This window comes from Rhinatrema bivittatum, chromosome 2, assembly GCF_901001135.1.
Source record: "Rhinatrema bivittatum chromosome 2, aRhiBiv1.1, whole genome shotgun sequence".
NCBI lineage: Eukaryota > Metazoa > Chordata > Amphibia > Gymnophiona > Rhinatrematidae > Rhinatrema > Rhinatrema bivittatum.
The window spans coordinates 36,695,605-36,712,203 of NC_042616.1; the positions used below are offsets into that span (position 1 = coordinate 36,695,605).

Here is a 16,599-nt window from a genome sequence, read left to right on the forward strand (position 1 = left end):
AAAAGTCAGCTACACCTTAAGGGATGTTCCTAACTTTCCTCGGAAGTTTCTGGATGCCAGTGCACGTCCTGATGCTCCGGGTCTGTGTCCTTAAATGGCCTTCCCACCTCCTGAGCCCCCCCACCCCTTTGGTAGTGACCAAAGTTATAAAATAAAAAAAAGTTTTAAGTTGCCAGACCCGGCCCCAACCCCAGTGCCAAACCCCACCCCTTGGAGTATAAAATGTTAAAATGGCATGAGGTAGCCTCAAAAACACTTTAGTCCCTATCATGTGGTCATTTCTACATGGTGTGGCCAGAGCCAGTACCCCAGAGGGTGCTCTGAATCCACCAGACACCAGGGCCTTTAACATACTGTTGGGAGCAGGGGACAGGGGAAGGAGGAATGAGGGGCGGGGAAGGTAAATTTTTATACTCCAAGGAGGCAGGGTTTTGGGTTTTTTTTCAAACTTTGGCCATCTCAGGGGCTGGAAGAGGGGAGGTCTCACTAGACTTACTTGGGTTTGGACACTACGGAGAGGGAGGGCAGTCTGGGGCCACATGGCCCCTTGAAATGATGTCAACACCAGGATGTGGGTTTTCCATTTCTGGGGAGCCACTTTGCTGGTCTATATTTTACTCGAGACTTACTAACCATAGTTCAGTGAATTCCATAGTATTTTTTTCCTCCAGGGAAAATACCACAGATTAGTAAATCCCTCTTAGATTGAAAACCCTCTGGGGAACAAACCTGCCTTCTGTACCTGAATTAGTAATTTGCATTGAGCTCGGATTTTGAAAGGCAAGTCTCACACTCTCTCCCAATGTTTGATGTGCTCTCTGTATACCCTCTAGATTTAAATTCAGAGTTTATTGCATATAAATAGTAATATATTCTCTCCTGTTTATCTCTACATATCAATGTAAACCATGTTCAGTCCTGTTAATTTTTTCATCACGGGCTGTGGTGTGTTTCTTACTGTGGTGAATCCCTGAACAGGATCACCAGGGCCTATAACTATCCCAGCAGTGTTATCTTCACCTCAAGATTTTGTACCATTGCTAACACCAGCATTAGCCTTAGTACCAAGGGTAAGAGTGGGGACTGTTTTATTCTGGTCGATGTGCATTCAGAATGGCTTTGTCATTTTGCTTCTTTTCATATTTAAATAATAATAGTCACCTTGCTGACATCTGATGAAGATGTTATACAGTGAGATTACTATGTGATGTAGTCAGCAAATCTTCACTAGAGAATTTTACTCTATTCAACTATTCTCCACCTTTCAGATCACCAGTGCTCTCTTAGGTGATCTATAAAATCTTCCTTCAAATTAAAGCTTTTTCCACATTTATTGCCCAGAAAGGCCTTATCTCCCTCATGGGTTCTCTGGTGTATCAGAAGGCTCCACTTGTGAATAAAGTTTTTCCCACATTCGGTGCAGGTAAAGGGTCTCTCTCCAGTGTGAATTCTCAAGTGATGTGTAAGATTTCCCTTCTGAATAAAGCTTTTCCCACATTCAGTGCATGTAAAGGGTCTCTCTCCAGTGTGGATTCTCAGGTGTTGGTTAAGCCATCCCTTCTCCCTGAAGCTTTTCCCACATTCAGTGCATGTAAAGGGTCTCTCTCCAGCATGAATTCTTAGATGTTGCGTAAGTGCTCCCTTCTTCCTGAAGCTTTTCCCACATTCAGTGCATGGAAAGGGTCTCTCTCCTGTGTGAATTCTCAAGTGATTTGTAAGGCTTCCCTTCTGACTGAAGCTTTTACCACATTCATTGCATGGAAAGGGTCTTTCTCCAGTATGTATTCGTAGGTGTTGAATAAGATCTCTTTTCTGACTGAAACTTTTCCTACATTCCTTGCATAGGAAGGGATTCTCTCCTGTATGGATTCTCTGGTGGATTAGAAGATCTTCTTTTTTAATAAAGCTTTTTCCACACTCAGTGCAAGGAAATGGTCTCTCCCCTGTGTGGGTTCTCTGATGAATTATTAGGTTTTTATTCCGAATGAAGCTCTTCTCACACTGAGTACATGCAAATGGTCTTTCTCCTTTATGGGTTTTCTGGTGTATCAAAAGATTCCCCTTCTGAATAAAGCTTTTCCCACATTCAGTGCATGTAAAGGGTCTCTCTCCAGCATGAATTCTCAGATGTTGTGTAAGACTTCCCTTCTGACTGAAGCTTTTCCCACATTCAGTGCATGGAAAGGGTCTTTCTCCAGTATGTATTCGTAAGTGCTGAATAAGATCTCTTTTCTGACTGAAACTTTTCCTACATTCCTTGCATAGGAAGGGTTTCTCTCCTGTATGGATTCTCTGGTGCATTAGAAGATCTTCTTTTTTAATAAAGCTTTTTCCACAGTCAGTACAAGGAAATGGTCTCTCCCCTGTATGGGTTCTCTGATGAATTATTAGGTTTTTCTTCTGAATGAAGTTTTTCTCACACTGGGTACATGCAAAGGGTCGCTCTCCTTTATGAATTCTCTGGTGTCTCACAAGATTCTCCTTCCAAGTAAAGCTTTTCCCACATTCATTGCATGAAAACAGTTTTTCTCCAGTATGCATTCTCAGCTGTTGTGCAAGATGTCCTTTCTGACTGAAGCTATTCCCATATTCATTGGATGGATAAGGACTTTTTACTATGTGGTTTCTGTTAGACATTACTAGTTCTGATTTTTGAAGGAAGTATTTCCCATCTTCATTACATAGAAATGGTGTATCGTAGTTAGTATGGCTTTTCTCATTTACAGGGAGAGGTTTCTTCTGACTGAAGTTCTTGCCATGATCTGTACATGTATGTGATCTCTCTCCTCCATGAAATCTCTCTTGTGACTTTAGAGTTCTCTGATCCATGCAGCAGTTTCTATATTCATTACATACAGACTGTTCTATTTTCTGGTTTCTCTGATGCTCCACAGTGTGGGAAATATCACAGGTATTTTGCTTATAGGTAGTCAAATTCTCAGTGGAATCTCCTGCTGGGTTTTTCAAGTCTTCCTCTGGTTTATACTGAGTCCAGCAGCTTTTTCCCCAGTCACAACATGGGCAGGTATCCCCTCCATCTCTCTCTAGTACAGTTTTAATCACTTCTAGATATTTAGTGGGTTCCTCAGGATTTGTCTTCTCATGTCCTGTCTTGGATTCATTGATCTCTGTATAAGAAAATAAAACACAATATTACTTCATGTGAGAGAAACTCGCAGTGATAAAGATCAGAGTTTTCCCAGTATGGATATGTCTCAAAGCAGCTATTATTGAGGGCTACAATCAGGACCTATCCTATATTCAGATATATCTGCATTTATAAGGCCTAAGAGGAAGCTTAATTTTCTCACCATGAACACCAGACCCGTTTGCAGCACTTGAGGAACCCCAGATTTAAGAGAACTTGAGGGTAACGGCAGTTATATCATCTCTTGTATGCAGCATTTCTGTAATAACCCAATTCTTAAGCATGGTTTTAAAGATCACTCCCCCCTTTCATTCAGCACTGACTCAGTGTCCCAGCCTGGTGTTAGGGGCACTTTTCCCTCTGAGCCAGTACTGACACAGTGTCCCAGTATGGTGTTATAGGCATCTGCATCTGTCTGCATCTTAATATTGTTGGGTTGTTAGTTAAGTTAGGAGTAGAGATGCATAAACTAAAGTCCTTTTAATTCATGTGGTGTATTTCATGTTAATTTGGCAATTTCTTTGAAGTGTCTGAAAAGCAGAATATAAATAAATAATAATATACCTGCAAGGGGACAATAATTCATCTATTGATAAGGGCTGGAGGACTCCCTTTTTTAGAAAAATCCCTGATAGATTTTTGGTGTGAAGATGTCTCTTGTCCTCTTACATGGGATAAAAGTCTATAAATCAAACAATGTGCTTACTTATAGGTGGAGCAGGGGTGGGTGGGAGGGAAAGAAAATACTAAAAGCTAAATTTTAAAAGGGCAGGCGTGCACCAAAATTGGGAGATACACATGCACCTAGCACGTGCACGTGTCCACCTGATTTTATAAGGCACCCACATACACGTACAAGTATCAATGCATGATTATCTCATATCTGGAAAAAAGGGGCGGAATGTGGGCAAGGCATGGGCATTTGGGGCGGGGCCAAGAGATATGCACGTATGTATGTACGCACACTGGTACATGCCCAGATCCATTTCAGTGCAACTTTACTTCTGCTATAGATCAAGTATAAGTGCCCCCCCCCCCCAAAAAAAAATATCTAGCTACATATTAACTGATTGGGGGGGGTCTGGGTTAACTGGGGGGAATGCAGGCTAAAAGACCATGGGGGTCTTGAGGACCTAACTGTTGACTGGGCAAACTAGTGGACTTGCGTGGCTCATTGCCGACTTATACTGCTGGGCGCAAATAAGCTTAAAATTAGGCGCACATATATACGTGGCCTGGCCTATTTTATAACATGCGTGTATATGGGTGCACATGAACCCATTTGAAAGTTACCATCTACATTTTTACCTTTGCTTGCTTTTTATCAGGCACATATACACAATAAAACTGACCTGCCTTTGCTTGCTTTTTATTAGACACATGCACACTAAATATTACCTAGCTTTTTTTGTAATTCAATGTTTATTAATAAAACTCAACAAAACAATTGGAGTGTCAGTTTCAGTTTGTACAATAAAGTTTCCAAATTAGCCAACAAATATGCATGCAGTGCAGACTTACTTCACAGAAAAAGAATCCCGCCACCTCTTCCCCCATCCTATAACCCAACATCAATATCTTTCAAGTGGAGGAGTAGCCTAGTGGGCTATGACCCAGGGAAACCAGGGTTCAAATCCCACTGTTGTTCCTTGTGACCTTGGGCAAGTCACTTTACCCTCCATTGCCTCAGATACAAAATCAAATTGCAAGCCCCGTGGGGATAGGGAAATACCTACAGTACCTGAATGTAATCCACTTTGAAGTGCCAAAAAGTGGAATATAAAAAAATCTAAATAAATAAATGAGGTAAATAGCTGAGGAAAGTTCACATCTCAGAATGTTAAAACAAAGTGCATTTTTTACTTAACCATAACTGATACGGCTTCCACACTTTATCAAATTGCAGTTGGCTTCCACAAACAGTAAACTCTCAATAGACATGAATATACTGCTCGACGTGGGGGTAAAGAAATCTTCTTCCTCCAGAAAGCAAGCTCACAGCAAGCAGCTATAACGATTTGTAGAATCAGTGCTTGATTAGTCTTGCAAATATTGGGTACAGGGATACTTAGATAAAATTTGGGATCTCTCAGGAAAGTTATGCCTATTATCTTAATAATCATGTACCATCTGCCAAATATGGCCAGCTTCCAGGCACTCCCACCAAATATGATAAAAAAGCCCCCCACCAAACCACATCCATGCCAAAAAGATCAGATGCATTGGGGTATATTTTATGAAGTGTCTGGAGTAAGATACCAGCAAAAAAGGACATTACATCAATTTTCCATCACGAAAGAAGAGATAGAACATTTCCCCACTGTGAGGGAGTGTACAGAAAACTCCCTCAAACTACCTTAAAGGACCGGCCACACCTGGTCCTCCTTAAGGTTGAGACCTACAGGGAATCCTGGGTGAAGGGCTGAGCCCAGTATCCTGTTTCTAACAGTGGCCAGTCCAAGTCACAAGTACTTGGCAAGTACCCAAACATTAAATAAATCTCAAGCTACTATTGCTTATTAATTAATAGCAGGTTATGGATTTTTCCTCTAGGAACTTATCCAATCCTTTTTTAAACCCAGTTACACTAACTACTGAAACCACATCCTCTGGCAATGAATTCCAGAGTTTAACTATGCGCTGAGTAAAAATAATTGTCTTTGATTTGCTTTAAATGATCTACTTTCTAACTTCATGGCATGCCCCTAGTCCTTCTATTATCTGAGAGAGTAAATAACCGATTTACATTAACTTGTTCAAGTCCTTTCATTATTTTATAGACCTCTATCATATTCCCCCTCAGCCGTCTCTTCTCCAAGCTGAACAGCCCTAACCTCTTCAGCCTTTCCTCACAGGGCAGCCGTTCCATGCCCCTTATCATTCTGGTCACCCTTTTCTGCACTTTCTCCAGTGCAACGATATCTTTTTTGAGATGCAGCGACCAGAATTGCATACAGTACTCAATATCATCAATATCACTTTCCTGAATAGAGTGATCTTGTAAATATATGTCTCCAAAATTGAAGAAAATGCTTCCAGATGCTCAAATTGTTAGTCACACATTGCCCAAATCTATCTTTAATAGTCTGAGTCTGCAAACATTTATAGAAACATAGAAACATAGAAGTGACGGCAGAAGAAGACCAACGGCCCATCCAGTCTGCCCAGCAAGCTACGCAGTTTATCCTTTTTTTTTCCCCCACCCTTTTTCTCCCTCCCACCCGTCTCTATTGGCTTCCAGCACCCTCCGGCCCCAATTCCCTTCCACCCCTCTGTACATCTACTATAAATTTGTCACAAAATTCTTTATTTTTAAATAAACTGTCATTCTGTCTCCAAAATCTTCTACCGCTATCAATGTGTGAAAAGAAAAAATCCAGCCAAATAGATGCATGATCCGATCATGTTATATTACCCAAAGCAGCATCTTTAATGTTAGCTAGTAGAGTTTTATCTATTAAGAAAAAATCAATGCAAGAGAAGGAATTATGGGGTTTAGAAAAGAAAGAGCAATTATGAATGGAGGCATACAAAAGCCTCCAGACATCTAATACATCCCATCTTTCTAAGCCTATGATGAGCAGTATGGCTACTACTCCCTCATGAATTATCCAAACATGGATCTTTGATAAAGGGGATGGAATTACTCCCCCAAGAAGAAAGGCTAAAGAGGTTAGGGCTGTTCAGCTTAGAGAAGAGATGGCTGAGGGAGAATATGATTGTTATGACCGTCGGCTGCAGGCGGCTGTGGCCAACCCAACTTACATCATGTGCGGGCCTGCTCTCCTCTCCGGGCGAACTCGTGGCTGTGGCTAGCTGCTGCCGCCGCATGCTGCCTGCCTCCTGAGACTTCTCATGATGGCTGGGATGCCGCCGACCTCCATGCTTCCACTGGGCCTTCCTAGGCGCGTGCGCGCACCACCGAGCCTCTCTTTGAAGATGCTATGGTGGGAACCTCAGGGGCGTCCCTGATTGATGACATCACAAGCTGGGATTTATAAGCACCTCCCTGGCCCTATGCTAATCGACTTGGCAATGAGTTCCTTCGCTACTGGTGCTTGTTCCTGTCTCCTCGAACGTCGGTGTTGGACTCGGATCTCTACCTGCGGTTCTGGACTCTGGCTTGGGTACCCGCTCCTCGGAGGCCCTACGTGCGCCTCCTTGGGAAAGTTGTCTCCAGACCTCCTCGCTCCTTGGGGTGGTCCCTGCGCCTCTCCAGAGGTCCTGCCTGTTGGCCTCCCCGCTCCTCGGGGTTGCTTTGCTAGCAACTTGCCTCGCATTTCCCCACTCCTCGGGGCAGTGCTTACGTCTCTACATCAGCGACTTGCTCCGCACTTCCCCGCTCCTCGGGGCAGTGCCTACATCTCTACATTAGCGACTTGCTCCGCACTTCCCCGCTCCTCGGGGCAATGCCTACGTCTCTGCACCAGCGACTTGCCTCGCACTTCCACGCTCCTCGGGGCAGTGCCTATGTCTCTACATCAGCAACTTACTCCGCACTTCCCCGCTCCTCGGGGCAGTGCTTACGTCTCTACATCAGCGACTTGCTCTGCACTTCCCCACTCCTCGGGACAGTGCCTACGTCTCTATACGAGTGACTTACTCCAGCACTCTGCACCACGGGGTAGCCTATGTCACTACTGCCAAGATTGACTCTGTACTTTCCCCATTCCTTGGGGCAGTGCCTACATCTCTACATCAGCGACTTACTCCGCACTTCCCTGCTCCTCGGGGCAGTGCCTAAGTTTCTACATCAGTGACTTGCTCCACACTTCCCCACTCCTCGGGGCAGTGCCTACGTCTCTATACAAGTGACTTACTCCAGCTCTCAGCACTATGGGGTAGCCTACATCACTACTGCCAAAATTGACTCTGCGCTTCCCCGCTCCTTGGGGCAATCCCTACGTCATCATACCTGAGACTCTGATCACTACACTGTCCCGCCCTTGGGACAGTCTCTGCAACTCGCCTACAGGAGACTCTGTCCTTGTGCTCTTCACTCCTCGTGGTCTGCCTCACAGCACAGCTCTGGCATTGTCTGCGATCACGTGGTAGTGATGCAGGACATTCTCTCTACTGCACTACTACCTTGTTCCCTGCTACAGCTGACCTCGCCTCCCGATAGTGTGGACCTGTGGGGCTCCACTCCTCAGGCTGTAACAACCATCACCTCGGGCCAAGGGTCCACGAAACCCACGAATCCTAACAATGATGAAGGTCTACAAAATCATGAGAAGACTAGAATGGGTAAATGTGAATTGATTGTTTATTCTTTCAGATAACACAAAGATTAGTGGGCACTCCATGAAGTTAGCAAGTAGCACATTTAAAACAAATCAGATAAAAAAAATTTTCACTCAACGCACAATTAAGCTCTGGAATTCATTGCTAGAGGATGTGGTTAAGGCAGTTAGCTTGGTTGGGGTTAAAAATGGTTTGGACAAGTTCCTGGAGGAGAAGTCCAAAAACTGCTATTAGTCAAGTTGACCTAAGGAATAGCCATTGCTTATTACCGGCATAAGTAGCATGGGATCTATTTAATGTTTGGTTACTTGTCATGTACTTGTTGTTACTGATGTGAGTCCTTAGGCAGTGGCATGGTTTAAGCAGCCTAGCAGGCAAACCCACTAAGTCCATGCCGACAGCTGGTGGACTCACTGTTACTGGGACTGGAGCAGGAGTTTCACCTATATCAGCCCTGTTCCCCGCAAGTTGAGCCTTTGAGTTCCAAGGGTCTGCAAGGCTTAGGTTAAAAGTCCCCTAAGGAGTAGTCAGACAAGTCATGGTGCGGATAGTAGTCAGGGCTGGCAGCATCTATCCAGGTACAGGCTAAGGTTGGGGCAGGCAGCGAACAATCAGTATCTGGGTCCAAGCTAGCGTCAGGGCAGCGGCAATCCAGAAGTGTAGTCAGAATCCGAAGCAGGAGTCAGGCCAAGACAAGACACCAAGGACCAGGACACTCTCCCATCCTCCCATGCCTTGTCCACCCCCTAAACTGGTAGACATACTCTTCCAGGAGGAATGACATCAATCCACTAAACCCATTCAAATCCAAAACTAAACAAACATATAGAAAGTGAAACAGCAGTGAGCAAATGCTCATTACATACCAGAACTGGTGAAAATAATATGCTAAGTATAAAACGCTCAACCTGTTAGATTGGATTTTTAGAACCCTAAATCATGTTCCAGACAAGAGCTACCAGTCATAATAAAAACAGCCTCCTGTCAAGTAGCAGTATCTTTGGATGAAGCAGACCCACCCCTCCGTCCCCCTTCTGATACACACTGCCACTTTGAAATATCTTCTTTATGCAAGGCAGCAGTAGAGTGCTCAGAGATCTGTGGGATCGTTGCCATTGTACCTGCCGCCCACAACATTTTAACTGCTTCTGCCACAGTTTTAACTCTGGTAGTGATTTCACTGCTCGTAAAAAGTAATTCAAATGGAAAAAGCCATCTGTATCGAATGTTCTCCTTGCAAAGAAGTAAAGTAATTTCTCTCAGCTATCTTCTCTTAAGAATGATAGGGGAAAGATCATTATAAATGTCCAGATTGTGCCCCTACCAATTTATAATGCCCATCTTTCTGGACTTAGTTAAAACTTTGTCCTTGATGCTGAAATGGTCAAAGCAGGCACCTATATCACGCGGGGCATTGAGGGCCCAGTGATCTGTAGACCCTCTCTAATTTGATCTCATAATCTATGACGGTGTCTTCCCTAAGGGCCTGTACAGATTTGCATATATTAATAACCACTTGGGCACAATCCTCAAATTCTGTGCTCTCCGTTACACTTTTGAATCTTAAATTGCAGCATCGACTTCTATTCTCTAGGCCAGAGCTTTCCAAACTTTTCATGTTGGTGACACACTTTTTAGACAAACATAATTTCACGACACGGTAATTCAGTCTACTAATAAACCAGAGGTTAAAGGTTAAACGAACTAAACATATTTCGACAATTTATGTATGTTTCCTTAAATATATACATAAATAAAATGTTTCACGACACAACCTATCTCATGAAAACCTTAAATTTATATTAAAAATATATATTCCAAGATTCATGTTATTGTTATAATTTATGAGAAACAATAATAAAACAAATTGTCTGTCCCCCACACCCTCATCTCTCTCCTCCCCCCAGCACATGTCTGGCCCCCACACACTCATATCTCTCCTCCTCAAGCACATGTCTGTCCCCCCAGCACGTTTGCCCCCCACTCACTCATCTCTCTCCCCCCAGCACATGTCTGGCCCCCACACTCATGTACCTCATCTTTTTGATTGTTGCCAGTTAAGTGCTTCACTCCCTTCCATGATCACCAGACACTGCTGCTTGCAGTCAGTACTCCTCATGGCCAGGCCTCATCGGCAGCAGCAGCCAATGCAAGGATGGCTGGGCTCGTTCCACCCACCAAGCCCCCCCAAAAAACGCGATTGACAGCAAAAATCACCCAATAATAAGCAACCCATAAACTGAAAAAAAAAAGTGAATCTCTAGGAAAAAAAAAAGCCCAAACTCGCATCAGAGTTGACCGGGCTTGCGCGACACACCTGCACACTGCAGGCGACACACTAACGTGTCCCGACACACAGTTTGGAAAGCTCTGCTCTAGGCCTTCCAACTTTTCAGTAAGTTCTCCATTTGCTTTCTCCAGTTCTTCAACTGATCTATAGCAGCATGTAATGAAGGAGGCCTGATCCTTGAGCCTCAAATCCGATTAATCAAAGCTCCTCTCCATCTTGACCAGATCTCCATGCAATTCTGACACTGTTTCCCGAATTTCTCTTTTAATAGATAAGATATCTTTCTTAATTTCTTGGGCCCAAGCCTGAAAATCTGAACAGGTGAGTGTGTCTCCAACACAAGATTTAAGTGCGTCACCACTACTGCCGTGACCTACGTCAGTTGAATCATGCTCCTCACTGTCGGCATCTGTTGAATCATCATCTGTGAGCACCTTGCTTCCCACATTGGAAAATGCTTTTAAATTGGAAGATTTCTTCTTGGAAGGAGGTAGATTGATGCACAATTAAACTGAGGATTTATAGGATTTGGTTGGGAACTCAAAATCTAAGCTGCCTTTCGGTGGGATGATGTCACTTCCTCCCTCCTAGCTTTGCTTTTTAGGTAAGCGCACAAATTTAAGATTAATTTACCCATAATTTCACTCTCCTGCAACCTTTAAGTCTCAATTTTACCCAGCAGAGCAATATTCACCAATCTTCTTCACCCACCAGCAAAATCTTCTGCTCTCAATATTCCCTAATTCCCCGCAACCGCCACATTTATCCCCTTTAGGGATGACTCTAGCATTCTTACCCCTCCTCTCTCCACGACTCTAGCACTCTCTTTACTCCAATCTCCTATAAGTTATAGCTCCCTGACTTGTGAACCCTTACTCTGCCTGAGCAAGTCTCAAGCCCTGGAATCTCAGCTGCAGACTGCGCTTTGTGTGCTGTGGCTCCTCTCCACTTTCTCCTCGCATGGTGCTTGCAATGTCTACTGCAGTCTCACCCCTCTCTTCCTGTTCCCTGCAAGCTTACCGAGGAAGGGGATTGGCTGGAGATTAACATAGTGAGGCCAGGAGGGGTTTCTAGTGTTTCCTTGGAGATCTTGCAATTGATGCAACATTCCTGACTCTCTGGGTGAAAGCCTGACCTTTCCGAGGTTAGCTGCTGCTCGTAAAAGAAACCATCGGAGGGGCTGATGCAATAAAGTGTGCCCAGCCTGGCGTCTGGGTTTCTGCATGGTTGGGCGTGCGTTTTGGGCAAGCTATACTGTCACCCGATGCAGTGACGAGATGAGCGTGCCCAAAATGCACGCCCTAACAAATGCATAGCTGATAGCGCCCTGCGGCAGGAAAGTGCTGGGCACCCAGTGCACAATTTTTTTTAATGCGACAAATTTAACTCCAGCTCAAGAAGTGGAGTAAAGTCAATTCACGAGTCAAGGGCTCCTGAGAAATAAAAAAAATATGTCCTCTGAGTTACGATGAGTATATCCATCTACTTAATATCGTTGTGACACTTTTATTTACTGCTTGCAGTAGAGAAAAATAAAGGTATATTGGCTTGATTAAAAAAAACCAAAACATTTTCTTATGACCACACAATTTAGACACCCATAGCAAGGGGTGCTTAATATGAGACACTTCAGCAATCTCGGCAAAATAACAAACAAATCGGTCTGAAGAAGCAGGATAAAAACCGACGCCCGTGTTGAGCGCTACAGATGTGCAGTTCTCCCCTAGTGTGCCCTTTTTTACGCAGCCCCTCATTTAAATACTGCTTCAGGCGCCCAGGGGACGTGGCTGCACGCGTGGCAGGAAAATGGGCGCTCAACATGAGCACCCGCCTTCAGCAAGCATCTTATTGCATCAGGCCCCTGAGTTTTTCAAAAGATCTCAAGAAGAGCTGTAAATGCACTTCTGCAGTTCTATAGTAAAAAGAGCATCCTCTCTGCCTAGTTATTCTAGCCACACTGCTAAGGATACATCCCAGCTGCAAACCAGAGTGGGAACATCTGCAAGATCTCTTCTCATCCAGGTCAGGTCTTTTTTGCTTTCTTCCTTTCTACTCTACCATCTTGGGCAGAACAGCACACAAGATCCTATTCACAGACCTTTCTCGTGTCCAACCCCAAAGCTCTGTAATAATCTTACTAACCAGTGATATTAGTGTAGCTGTTGCCAAACAGCTGGCCTCCTAGGTAGTCTGCCAGACAGAACCAGCTATGTGACTGCCTGCATTTCTGCTAGGACTTGTAGTTATTACAGAGCCTGCAGCCTGGCAGACAGACCCAGCTATGTAACTGCCTGCAACTCTGCTAGGACTTGTAGTTATTACAGAACCTGCAGCCTGCCAGACAGACCCAGCTATGCGAGTGCCTGCATTTCTGCTAGGACTTGTAGTTATTACAGAACCTGCAGCCTGCCAGACAGACCCAGCTATGCGAGTGCCTGCATTTCTGCTAGGACTTGTAGTTATTACAGAACCTGCAGCCTGCCAGACAGACCCAGCTATGTAACTGCCTGCAACTCTGCTAGGACTTGTAGTTATTACAGAACCTGCAGCCTGCCAGGCAGACCCAGCTATGTGAGTGCCTTCAACTCTGCTAGGACTTGTAGTTATTACAGAACCTGCAGCCTGCCAGGCAGACCCGGCTATGTGAGTGCCTGCAACTCTGCTAGGACTTGTAGTTATTACAGAACCTGCAGCCTGCCAGGCAGACCCGGCTATGTGAGTGCCTGCAACTCTGCTAGGACTTGTAGTTATTACAGAACCTGCAGCCTGCCAGGCAGACCCGGCTATTTGAGTGCCTGCAACTCTGCTAGGACTTGTAGTTATTACAGAACCTGCAGCCTGTCAGACAGACCCGGCTATGTGACTGCCTGCAACTCTGCTAGGACTTGTAGTTATTACAGAACCTGCAGCCTGCCAGGCAGACCCAGCTATGCGAGTGCCTGCATTTCTGCTAGGACTGTAGTTATTACAGAACCTGCAGCCTGCCAGACAGACCCAGCTACTAATCTAATTCTGTCATCACAGCCAGAACTGAATAGCTGGTATTACTAGTGGCTCTCCAAGGTCCTCTGAGCAGCCTTCCAGACAAACTCAGTCACATGGGTTACCTGTTTCCACTGCTCCTTACACTCTTATTCTCAGAAGTTTTACTCCAGTCCCTCTTATTCCTGGACTCACCTGAGAAGCTTCTTTTCCCAGTTCCTCCTTCCTCTGATCCCGGCTCATCCTTGATGTACGGCTCTTCCCCTCGTTCAATGTGGGATATAATCTCAGGGGTGACAGATGGAGAGCCTGTTCCTGGGGTAAGAACACTGCATTAGTGTATCTCACATCACTAGGTGCTTAGCACACAATATTACTGTTAATTTACAGAGGAGCATACACTGAGGAGATACTGTGTATTATAACAGGGGGACAGAAAACACAAAACATATTCTCCCTGGAGTTCACTAAGACAATCTAAAATAAGAACATAAGAACTTGCCATACTGGATAAGAACTAAGGATCTATCAAGTCAATAGTAGCCAATCCAGGTCACAAGTTCCTTGGCAAGATCCCAAACAGTAAATAGATCTCATGCTGCTATCATGTAATGGTAAGTAGTGATTATTCCTTAAGTCTACTTGGTTAATACCAGTTTATGGACTTCTCCTCCAGAAACTTGTTCAAATCATTTTTAAATCCAGCTACACTAAGGGGAGATTTTAAAACCTACACGCGGGCGCAGATTTGTTCGCGCAACCCGGCACGAACAAATCTACGCCCGATTTTATAAAATCCAGGGTCGGCGCGTGCAAGGGGCTGCATAATTGTGCAACTTGTGCGCGCCGAGCTGAGCAGGCTGCCTCTGTTCCCTCCCAGGGCGCTCCGAAATCGGAGCGGCCTGGGAGGGAACTTTCCTTCCGCCCCCCTGCACCTTCCCCTCCCTTCCCCTACCTAACCTGCCCCCCAGCCCTACCTAGAACCCCCCCCCCCCCCTTACCTTTGTTGAAGAAGTTACTTGCGCCGGCCAACAGCCGGCCCGCGATCCCGGGCACAACGGCAAATGGCCGCTGTGCCTGGAGGCTGAGGCCATGCCCCGCCCCTCCCACGCCCCGCCCCTTTTTGCAAGCCCCGGGACATACGCGCGTCCCGGGGCTTGCGCGTACCACCGAGCCTATGCAAGATAGGCTCGGCATGCACAGGGGGAGGCAGGGGTAGGTTTTCGGGGGTTGCACGCGTATCTTACGCGCGCAACCCTTTGAAAATCTACCCCTAAGTGCGTAATGAATTCCAGAGCTTAATTGTGCGCTGAGTGAAAAAGAATTTTCTCCGATTTGTTTTGAATTGTTACTTACTAACTTCATGGAGTTTTCCATAGTCTGTATTTTCAGAGATAACCTCTACCTATCAATGCACGACAACAGCATGGGATTTGTTTACTGTTTAGGATCTTACCAGGTACTTGTGACCCGGATTGGCCACTGTTGGAAACAGGATGCTGGGCTTGATGGACCCTTGGTCTGACCCAGTATGGCATGTTCCTATGTTCTTAAATAAACAATTTACAGTTATCTGTTCTATTCCACTCAAGATTTTGTAGACTTCTATCATAGCCCCCTTCAGATGTCTTCTCCAAGCTGAACAAACACAACCTCTTTAGCCTTTCCTGGTAGGCGAGGTGTTCCATCCCATTTAGCATTTTGGTCGCCTTTCTCTGTACCTTTTCCAGTGTAACTATATCTTTCTTGAGAAGCGGTGACCAGAACTGCATATGGTATTCAAGGTGCAGCCTCACCATGGAGTGAAACAGGGGTATTATGACATTCACCATTTATTCTCGATTCCTTTCCTAATAATTCCTAACATTTTGTTTGCTTTTTTGACTGATGGATGAAGGACACTGAACCAAGGATTTCAAAGTGTTGTCCACTATGATGCCCAGGTCCTTTTCCTTGATGGTAGCTCCTAATATGGAATCTAACATCGTGTAACTACAGTGTGGGTTATTTTTCCCCATGAGCATCACTTTGCACTTGTCCACATTAAGTTTAATTTGCCTTTTAAATGCCCAGTCTTCCAGTCTTGCATGAGCCGCTTGCAATTTTTCACAAGCGGCTTGTGATTTAACAACTCAGAATACTTTTGTAATATCTGCAAATCTGATAACTTCACTCTTTGCTCTCTTTTCCAGATCATTTATAAATATATTAAAAAGCTCCAGTCCCAGTACAATCCCTGAGGCACTCCACTGTTGACCTTTCTCCACTGAGAAAACTATTTAATTCCACTCTCTGTTTCCTGTCTTTTAATCAGTTTGCAATCCACAATAGGACATTGCCTCCTATGCCATGACTTTTTAATTTTCTCAGGAATCTCTCATGGGACACTTTTGTCCAACACTTTCTGAAAATCCAAATATACTACATCCACAGGCTCACCATTATCCACATGTTTATTAAATCCTTCAAAAAAAATGTAGCAGATTGGTGAGGCAAGATTTTCCTTGGGTAAATCCATGCTGGCTGTGTCCCATTAAACCATGTCTTTCTGTACGTTCTGTGAGTTTGTTCTTTAGAATAGCTTCCATAATTTTTCTAGGCACAGAAGTCAGACTCACTGGTCTATAATTTACCAGATCACCCCTGGAGCCCTTTTTAAACATCGGGGTTACATTAGCTACTCTTCAGTCTTCAGGCACAGCCGACTATCCCATTGATAGGTTACAAATTACCAGTAACAGATAAGCAATTTCATTTTTGAGTTCTACAATCAATAAAATCATCTCCACCACAATGAATCTTTCCATAGATTGAAACTTTATATTGCACATTAATTTGCTTCAGTGAAATAATCAATAAACTGTTACACATTGGCTATAACACCACACACAATATCATTTCTGGTACTCAAAGCCACCGCATGTTTCTGCTCACT

General features: G+C 44.5%; 1 protein-coding gene across 1 annotated transcript in view; it reads right to left on the bottom strand.

The window, feature by feature from the left end:
• The window catches only part of LOC115083836 (zinc finger protein 850-like), a 92,639-nt gene that overhangs the window by 44,347 nt on the left and 31,693 nt on the right, over window positions 1-16,599 (bottom strand). Inside the window, exons 3-4 of the mRNA XM_029587862.1 lie at window positions 13,860-13,979; window positions 1,391-3,128 (exon numbers count right to left, since the gene is read on the bottom strand). Coding sequence (XP_029443722.1) covers window positions 1,391-3,128; window positions 13,860-13,979 — 1,858 coding nt within the window. The remainder of the gene's footprint in view (window positions 1-1,390; window positions 3,129-13,859; window positions 13,980-16,599) is intronic.